This window comes from Urocampus carinirostris, chromosome 12, assembly GCF_059441175.1.
Source record: "Urocampus carinirostris isolate Australia breed hairy pipefish chromosome 12, RoL_Ucar_1.0, whole genome shotgun sequence".
Classification (NCBI taxonomy): Eukaryota; Metazoa; Chordata; class Actinopteri; order Syngnathiformes; family Syngnathidae; genus Urocampus; species Urocampus carinirostris.
The window spans coordinates 34,448,958-34,459,221 of record NC_142360.1 but is presented as its reverse complement, the minus strand read 5'-3'; the positions used below and the strand labels follow the sequence as shown (position 1 = coordinate 34,459,221).

General features: G+C 42.7%; 1 protein-coding gene across 2 annotated transcripts in view; it reads left to right on the top strand.

Annotated features, from left to right (window-relative positions):
* The first annotated feature begins 280 nt into the window (after positions 1–280).
* Positions 281–10,264, top strand: part of LOC148355687 (excitatory amino acid transporter 5-like) — a 24,057-nt gene continuing 14,073 nt past the window's right edge. Inside the window, exons 1-6 of one of the 2 annotated variants that reach the window (XM_088350042.1) lie at positions 281–604; positions 3,558–3,637; positions 7,205–7,420; positions 7,623–7,665; positions 8,457–8,679; positions 8,754–8,853. In XM_088350042.1, the coding sequence (XP_088206168.1) occupies positions 464–604; positions 3,558–3,637; positions 7,205–7,420; positions 7,623–7,665; positions 8,457–8,679; positions 8,754–8,853 (803 nt within the window). In that variant the 5' untranslated portion in view covers positions 281–463. Of the gene's footprint in view, positions 605–3,557; positions 3,638–7,204; positions 7,421–7,622; positions 7,666–8,456; positions 8,680–8,753; positions 8,854–10,264 lie in introns of those variants that run through there. The other variant, XM_088350043.1, reaches the window with a different exon arrangement.

The window sequence follows — 10,264 nt, the reverse complement described above, 5'->3', positions numbered from 1 at the left end:
TTATCTTTATTATGATTATTTTCTTTCTTTTTTTAAATTGAATATATTTTTATTATTCGTTCATTCACTTATTTTTGTGCCAGGCCGCGTTAATCCGTCTCCAGAGCGTTGACTACAGAAGCTGCCTAACAGGATTGGATGTGCCAACCGGCGCCAACGCGATTGCCAGCTGTCCATGCAAGGACTGGCCTAGGGGGAGGAGGGGGATGGCAGATGAGGAGAGGGGCAGGGGAGGAGGGGTGCGAGGCGAAGGGGCGGGCCTTTGATGCCGCCGCTCACCCATTAGTCTATGCTGGCTGACGACCTACCCCCCTTTCAGTGGCGCTTTAGAGCAAAACTGGTCCGGTAGGATAGCGAGGCGGATGCCGTAGAAGCGGAGGAAGTCACCAGCAAAAAGTCGGCATTCGCATCCCCTTGGAATGGCGTGCTGAGGGAGGTCAGGGGGAGGGTGGCGGCCTCCACCATGGCGGTGGCCCTGGAGGCCGTTTGGTTGCGGGTCAAGAACGTCTGCAAGCAAAACGGCCTCCTCATCATGTCTGTGCTGGCTGTTGTTGTCGGATGCCTGCTGGGATTTTTTCTGAGGACCCGGCGCCTCTCCGAGCAGGTGACGTTATAAATATCAAATTTATTACAATTTAGGTAACACTGGTGTATCCAAAATAGGAATCGGAGGCCATTTGTGGCTCTACAACTTTTAGTGGCCTGCAGCATAAACCAAAAAAAAAGAAAAAAAAACTAACTGTTTATTTGTGGATAACGTGCGCTCTTAATTTTTATTTTATTAAAAATTGGTATCGAATTTTGTTTCACTCTTTCTAACAAACAGTTCATGGATCCATTAAACACTAGTCTCCTGGGCATCACTTCTTGTGGTGTGTTTTGGACAAGTACCTGTACAGCCTGGAGGCGCTGTTAGGTTTTAATTATTAAAATGTACCGTTTACCAAATTGTTCGAATTAGTTATCTGACTCTATTAACTGAACACAACCTACATTCACCTAACTATGCGCGCTCGTTTCTTGATGGAAAAGATGGACAAGAGACCAGCATTTCCACACGGGGGCAGATTTGATTTCTTAAACAATTTAACGAAGTGAACTCCATCCAATATGGCCGAATTAGCCGAAGTAGTGTCGCTCGAGTCTCTGTCAAGCCTCCTCTCTCGATCTCCCGCCTTCTCTTCTCGGCCCACGGTTTTTCTGCAAGCTGGCGTGCCGGCTCCTCCCATGGGCGTGCCAGGAAAGCCCCCACGTGGGCTCCACAGCTCCACCACCTCGCTTCAATGTCTGGAAAAACTCAAAACAACTTCTCCAAACAATGCCTGCCGTCCTGCGTCAGAGTCCTGTTATCAACAGAACTAGTCAAAACATTCCGCATTCGGATCAGCGTGACCCGTCATTGAACTTAAGCCTACTCGGTGAAAACTCGATAAATGTAACTTGTATTTAATCGTATAAAATCCTTTATAGTAAAATGTATAAAATCCTTAAGCGCCCGTCCCACTTATTTTTGGTAGGGGTTTACTCTCCAACTTGAAACAGTACTGGATTCAATGGTTAGCAGTAGCAGGAGGAGCCCACTGATCTGACTCAGATACAACACCTTCATCATCTCATCAATGTGTTTTTTTTCGGCGTAAAAAGTCATCCCGCTGTTCAGATATGAGCCGGACCTGGACATTGACAGGTTATGGCGCATGATAATACTGATACAAGATCCAAAACTCTATGGAAAAACGATTTTGTTCCGAGATTCTGGGTATGGCATTTTAAAATATGCGTTGCATCACTTGTGTCTTTCACATTTTTGTTGAAAAACAAACTTTGTAGTGATGACATTGCATCCTTTGCTTTACTGACATATTAAAGGCACTTTGTCCAGTAAGGAGTTTGTTTCGTTAATTTATATATTCAAATTATGTATGTTTTTAAATGAGTAGATGACTAAATGATCCATAGCTGTCTTTAGAGGGCTACTCGGGGCCTGAGGGTATCATGTTGGAGAGCCCTTTTACAGAAAGATGCGTAGGCGTCTGTTTAACCAGGGTTGGGTAGGGTTACTTTAACTGGATTACTTTCAGTTACTTTTGGATTACTCCAATACCAAATATGCTAATAAAAGACAAAATAATCTAAATATGAATAAAATTATGACTCACAAAACGTGGTAAGCTTTCTCTCCTGGCTTTGATCTCTTTGATCTCCGGCAAAACGAACATAAAATGCGACAGAAACAAAATGAAAATAAATCCAAACAGCTTGCCAACATCATTTTTGCCGTTCCATGTATTCCCCAAGCCTGCACAAAATGTAGTAATTTTATTCATATTTAGTTTCTTTTGTCTTTAATTAGCATATTTGGTATTGGAGTAATCCAAAAGTAATTGAAAGTAATCAAGTTAAAGTAACCCTACCCAACCCTGTGTTTAAGAATACAGGAATAAATGTAGATTTTTGTATGGTTGTTGAACTACGGTATAAAAAAAGGAAATTTGCATTTTTTGATCAATGACTGTTTCTCAACCTCATTGAGCCAAAGCTCACTTGTTTCGTTTAAAAAAAATCTCAAACCACAGCGTCTGTCGAAAATGATTACAATTTAATTTCAAGCACCGGGTTTCATCCATAGAATAGAATAGAATACAATACAATAGAATAGAATAGAATAGAATATACCTTTATTGTCATTGTTACAAAATGGGTTAACATATTGTGACAACGAAATTGGGCATGACACTCCAGTTTCACTCTTTCACAGTGAGGTAAAAAACCCAAGAAGATAAAGGAACAGAGAAGATAAGGTTATGAAACAAGGAGGATAAGATTATAGTTATAATTTACACAAAATTTACACAAGAAATGTCGGCATGTAGGATGTTACAAACAGTCTGATATCGTAAGGGTTGTTATCCAGTTGTTATTATTTTTATTTTTTTTGGTCTAATTTGACTGTACAGAGTTCTTTTTAACATTTGTGGCTCAGGATCGTATAGAACCTATTTATTTTGATTCATAATTTTGCTGGTCTTTAGGATTTTAATTTATTTTTTACATTTTTCCCCGAATTTCATTATATTTTTGTCCTCTTCTCTTGCAAAGATAAAATTGAGCAATTTCCTATGACACATCAGACAAACTCATATATATATATATATATATATATATATATATATATATATATATATATATATATATATATATATATATATATATATATATATATTCAGTATGCATATTTTTTTCCCGTACCATCGGAAACCGTGTGCGTGTTTTGGCCAGCCGCTTATCCCACCGGCCGTCTCGCAGCAAAAGTAAGCCGAGGCTGCTTAATAGCCAGCAGAAAAGCTCTTTACCGCACGTCCATTATGCCTCCTGCCCCCCCACTGACCATTCATCATCCCCCCCATTTCTCCCCTCGTATTGCCACCAAACCCATTCCTTAGATAGCACAAGGGCAGATAACTCACATGTCAGCATTGCGACAAAAAATAAACTTGTTTGCCAGATGAAAAAGAAAAGGAGGATTTTGCTTTTCATCTATTCTCTCCTTCCTACAGGAAGTGAAATATTTCCAGTTTCCTGGCGAGTTGCTGATGAGGATGCTGAAGATGCTTATCCTGCCTTTGGTGGTGTCCAGGTGCTCAAACTCTGTTCTGTGCAAGGGCGGAAACAAGATTAAAAAGTGACATTTACACCACACACTGTAAAGCTGCCTTCACGTTGTCAACATAGATAGATAGATAGATAGATAGATAGATAGATAGATAGATAGATAGATAGATAGATAGATAGATAGATAGATAGATAGATAGATAGATAGATAGATAGATAGATAGATAGATAGATAGATAGATAGATAGATAGATAGATAGATAGATAGTGCTACATAAAATACACACTGTAATAAAAATAGGGTAATATGCAAACGTGGTGGTGTGGTTTAATGTGGGCTTTTACTCCCCCGGGTGGAGTTAAAGAGCCTCATGGCATGAGGAAGAAATGATCTCCTCAGTCTGTCCGTGGAGCAAGACTGTGACAGTAGTTTGTCGCTGAAACTGCTCTTCCGTTTGGAGATGATGCTGTGTAGTGGATGTGATGAATTGTCCATGATTGACCGCAGCTTTTTCAGTGCCCGTCACTCAGCTACAGTTGTCAGGCTGTCCAGCTCTGTGCCCACAACAGAGTTCGCTTTCTTCACCAGTTTATTAAGACAAGAGGCATCCTTCTTCTTGGCGCTGCCTCCCCAACACGCTGCCGCATAGAAGAGGGCGCTTGCCACAACAGTCTCATAGAACATTTGCAGGAGCTTTTTGCAGATGTTGAAGGACACCATCCTTCTGAGGAAGTAAAGTCGGCTTTGCCCTTTCCTACATAGAGCTTCTGTGTTGGCAGTCCAGTCCAGGACAGTAGCTCACACACTAAGGCAGCGTGAAGGCAGAATAGCCTTCACGTGCCTTTACAACACCGACATGGAGCATTAGCTCACGCACGAAGGCAGCTTGAAGGCATTCTTGTCATTACCAACTCATGTTTTGAAGTTGCCGACATAAAGAAGTAGCCCACGCACTAAGGCAGCGTAAAGGTCATCCCCTAATTTTCATTCAATGTTTTCAAGTTCTACACAAAGGCATACCTGTCAACCTGTACGTTTTTTCCGTACAAAGTACGTTTATTATGCATTTCAAGACGTGTACGATGTACAAGAAAATCTGTACCGAAAAAACGCAAATTTGTCAATTATGGGTACCATCCGGTATACACCGACTATCACGAAACGGCAAATCAATCAAGTCGAACCAGTTCGCCGCGGTAGGCTCTATCTCGGTGTCTGTCATGATTACTGCTGCCAACAGCCCTGGTCGCTGATTGGCTCCCTGCCACTTTTCAAACCCCCCAGCTCCCTGTTACCAGTGTCAGATCGTTGCGAACCTTTGCTTCCAGCTAGGCAAGCTCATTCCGTCCGACAATCTCCTGCTCTGTTTTCTCCTGCCTGATTACCTGTTGCCGACCTGTTTCTGGACCTGTTCTGCCCCGTTTCTGCCCTGATCTGCCATCCCGACCACTAATCTGTTTTGCCCTGTTTCCTGCCTGATACCTGTTGCTGGCCTCTTTTCTGAACTCGAAACCGCCCTTGCTCTCCCGTCCCGGCTTGTAACCAGTATCTCTGCAGTCTACGATTATCCTGGCTCGACACGGAAGTGCCACTTCCGCGTTTCCCGCCACCTGCTACCCTTGTCCGTCGATCAGATCGTGGAAGCAAGCCCTGCTCTCCATTTTTATCAATAAAACTGAGTAAACGAACGCTACTGGGTCCTGTCTCCATTTCTGGCTTGTGACAGTATCGTTTTTTTCGTTGCAAACGAAGCAAGCGGTTTGATGCTACTGTGCGCATGCGTCTGCCACCTGGGGATTTCCCATCATGCATCATTCTGAGAAAAAAAAAATATATTGTAAGATTATTTTGTATTTTGTAAGGGAAAATACGACAGTTTGTACGGGCATGGAGGTTGACAGGTATGCAAAGGCAGTGTGAAGTGTGAAGGCCGAATGCCACCAACTTGCTACCCTTAGATCACCGACGAGGAGCATTTGCTCACACACGAAGGTAGAATGAGGTCAGCTTGATGCCTTCACGTTTCCTAGACAGAGCAGTAGCCCACACGCAAAGGGAGCGGGAAGGCCATTCCGGCATTTCTACCTCAAGTTTTGAAGTCGCAACATGGAGCACTAGCTCACACACGAAGAAGTGTGAAGATCGTGCTGTCATTTTTATTTGACGTATACAAGTTGCTGTCACAAAAAGGTAGAATGTAACCAACTTACTACCAGGGTTGGGTAGGGTTACTTTAACTTGATTACTTTCAATTACTTTTGGATTACTCCATTACCAAATATGCTAATAAAAGACAAAAGAAACTAAATATGAATAAAATTATGACTCACAACACGTGGTAAGCTTTCTCTCCTGGCTTTGATCTCTTTGATCTCCGGCAAAACTAACATAAAACGCGACAGAAACAAAATTAAAATAAATCCAAACAGCTTGCCAACATCATTTTTGCCGTTCCATGTATTCCGTTACTCCCCAAGCCTGCACAAAATTTAGTAATTTTATTCATATTTAATTTCTCTTGTCTTTTATTAGCATATTTGGTATTAAAGTAATCCAAAAGTCATTGAAAGTAATCAAGTTAAAGTAACCCTGCACAACCCTGCTTGCTACCTTAACAGTATTTTTACTCAATGCTTTGAGGTTGCTGACAAGGAGCGGTAGTTCACACACGAAGGTGTTCTAGTCATTTCGATTTGATATTTTCAGGTTGCATTTCCCCACCATCCTGCTTTCAAGCTGCCTTTTGTGACCTTCATTTGTGTCAAAATAAAATACAAGGGGGGTACATATCCAGTCAAAGTCTGCTGTTCTCTAGAGCAGGCGTGTCAAACTCATTTTAACTCGGGGGCCACACGATAGAACAAACGTTCTGTCGGGGGCCAGACTAGTAAATTAAAGAGAAAGAAAAAGAGAGATAAAGAAATAAGAGAAAGAGGGAGGGAAAAGGAGAAAGAAAGAGAGAGAGGGGGAGAGAGCGTGAGAAACAATGGAGAGAAAAAGTCGTGAGATAGGGGAAAAAGAAAGCGAGAGGAAGAAAGAAATCCAGAGATATAGAAAGACAGAAGGAGAAGAAAGAGAAAAGAAAGCGCGAAGGGTAAGAAGAGAGGAAGAGAAAAGAGACAAAAAAGGAAGTTAGAGCAAAAGAAGTTAAAAAAGACACAGAGAGTGAAAGAGACAGAGACAGAGAGTGGGAGAAAAGGGGTGGAAAAGAGAGAGACAGACAGAGAGAGAGAGAGAAAAAAAAAGAAATACAGTGTCTTTGTTCGAGGCACCTGGCTTTGGCAACATCAAGTTGACATATTTCAACCTGCAGCTTGTTATTCTCTTGCGCTTCTCTGAGTGTTGTCTCACGGGCCGGATTCAATCCCTTAGCGGGCCTGATCTGGCCCGCGGGCCGCCTGTTTGACACCTGTGCTCTAGAGGCAGTTAGGACCCCGGTTCGAGACCGGTTGGAAACATTTGATGGCCTGATAGATAGATTGATAGATACACTTCTATTCTTTTTCACAATCATGTTGACTCTGTGTGGCCTTCAGGCCAGATTTGACCCCCGTTCCATATTTTTGCGACCCTGACTTTGGTTCCGGACAGTTTGATGTCAGGTCTGGCAGCGTTGGACGCCAAGTGCTCCAGCCGTCTGGGCCTGATCACCGTGTCTTACTATTTGTGGACCACCTTCGTGGCTGTCATTGTGGGCATCGTCATGGTTTCCGTCATCCACCCGGGCATTGCTGCCCAAAAAGAGGATTCTGAGGACAGCGGCAAGCCAATCATGAGCTCGGCTGATGCTCTGCTGGACCTCATTCGGTGAGACTTTTGTTGTGTTTTCAAGTCAACTTCTAAGACCTAGGGAGTTCCATTAAGGGACTCTTGTTCTTCATCCCATTATTTTTTGTCATCTGCTAGCTTTATTTGTGTGTCTTACAAAAACAATGTCCTTCTTAAGTCCTCGCGTTTTCTTTTCATCGAATCATATTTGAGTTTCTAACCAATAGATTCTGTCCTGCAGAAACATGTTCCCTGCCAATCTGGTGCAGGCGACCTTCCAACAGGTGACAACATAAACAGACTTCTTGAGAGCCACATTGTCCATCATCTTCACCAACCTCCGTCCTGTCTTCAGTTTCTCAACCATCAGGTCCACAATCATCTTTGGCAAACCATCCAGCATTTTGTCCAACTGATCATCTTTCCTGTTGACTGAATATTATTGGTTCACATTGTCCACCATCTGGTCGTTGTCCCTCTTAACCAAACACCATCATGTCTTCAGTTTTGTCAACCACCTGGTCCACAATTGTCTTTTGGAAACCGTCCAGCATCTTGTCCATCCGTCTTGGCAACCATCTTCACCAATCAACTTCACGCCTTCCATTTTGTCAGACATCAGCTCCTACAAACGTCTTTGGCAGACCGTCCAGTATCTTGTCCAGCCGTCCAGTTTATTGTTTTTTTGTCCCTTGACTGAATGTAATCGATTCACATTGTCAAACATCTGGCTATGTCCACCTTCTTCACCAAACACCAGTCTTGTCTTTAGGTCCACAATCGTCTTTGGCAAACTTTCCAGATCCTGTCCAAATGATCATCTTTCCTGTTGACTGAATGCCGTTGGTTCACATCGTCTAACTTCTCCTTATTGTCATCATCTTCACAAACCATCGTCCTGCTTTGGTTATGTCAGTAATCTGGTCCACAACTGTCATTGGCAAACTGTCCAGACTCTTGTCCATTGTCCAGTTGATTGATTTTCCTGTCATTGGTTTATCTCATCCACCATCTTGTCCTTCATACTCTTCTGGAAAATCTCAACCACGTGAGATTGTCATTTGCTTTTGGTCAGTACCGAACCAGCAGCCAGTACACGGTCCAGAACAAGGCGGAGATGTTGGCCCAATCTGTCACCCGGCGACCGCTCATCTACGGAATCCGAGACGACAACGGGAGCGATGTCCAGAGTTTCTCCCTGGACCTGACGCCGCCCCCCGATGTGCTGGTCAAGACCAAGGAGGGCACCAGCGATGGCATGAACGTCCTGGGCATTGTCATTTTTTCTGCCACCATGGGTAGCACTCCTGTCTTTCTCTTATTGGCTGCAAACATATGCAAACGTCTGCAATGTGTTGCCGTCTACTTGCAGGCATCATGCTAGGCCGGATGGGTCCCAACGGCAGCGCCCTGGTCAACTTCTGCCAGAGTCTGAACGAGGCTGTGCTTAAAATTGTAGCCATTGTCATTTGGTGAGTTCGGATTTTCATTTGGATTAATCAGTCATAGAGGAAGGTTTAAAGGTATTTCCAAAGATCTTTTTTTCTATTAGGCACAGATCATGTAGGGTTCCTCCCCACAATTATGCGAATGTGTTGCAAAATACTCCCCGGGGGACTTGAGAAATTAAGTCTGAAAGTTGTTCCATCTACCTTGTTTTGAAATGTGATGTCAATAGAGGAACACACTTTTAAACTGGCGAATCCTGTTAACACAACATGTGAGGCAGTTCCAAAACAATCCGAGATTGTAGTGTACAGCGATTACATATTGCCCATTTATGTTTTGTTTATTTTAAAAGGGAAAACTATGCTCCATAAACTCATGTCACATACTATAACATTTTAGCCAAGGCTAATTCTCAATGTCTGTCCCCAGAAGGGCTTTTACAGAACAAAAACATACATAAAAACACAATATTATAAAATAGGACAATTGCAGAGGCTACAGGTGGTCACGTATCTGACCTATGATTAAAAAGTTTATGTTTAAAAAGGCCACAGTTTGACTCTTCCTTTAGTTCAGTGGGTAAATAATTCCACGCTTTAGCTCCATGTACAGTAAAAGCTGATTGTCCATAAGTAGTTTTCCGCCTCGGGACTTGACAGTTCCCGCTCTAAGCTCCTCTGGTTCTGGAGCCCACAGCCCTGAAGGGAACTATGCTCTCTCTAAGAACCTGAGGTGCCTGTTGATGCAAGCTTTTATAAATAAGCTTCAACTGTGCACATTTATGTTCTCAAAATATTTTAGGTTCTCCAAACTCACACAATGAATGGACTTCTTATCAAGAATTTTAACCTCTCTATTGTAAATCATTTGTAGTGGCTTTATTGTAGTAACCGTGACCGCGGCCTGTGACCGGGAGCAGATGCAATAGTTTATGTGTGAGAAGATCATGCAGTGCATGAAAGTGTGTGCAGCATGGAAAGGCAGGTAATCTCTGATCAGTCTAAAATGTACGCACGTTTTCTTTGGCAGCTGCAATTTTTTTAACATAGTTGTCAAATCTATGTTGAAAATCAAGTACAATTCCCAGGTTTTTCTGCTTGGTAGAATTGAAACTTTGCTTACTCTGTCGCTGGGGGCCTTGTGCCTGGTTTATCAGAGTTGCGTGCTTCAACCCTGCTGGGAATTTAATATTATAAATGCATTGTTTACCAAATTGTTCGAATGAGTTATCTGACTCCATTAACCAAACACAACCTGCATTCTCCTAACAATGCGCGCTCGTTTCTTGATGGGAAAATATGGACAAGAGACCGGAATTTCCACACGGGGGCAGATTTAATTTTTAAAAATATTTTAGCTAAGTGGACTCCATCGTATTTATGGACGAATTAGCCGAATAAGTGTCGCTCGAGTCTCCGCCAAGCCTCCTCTCTC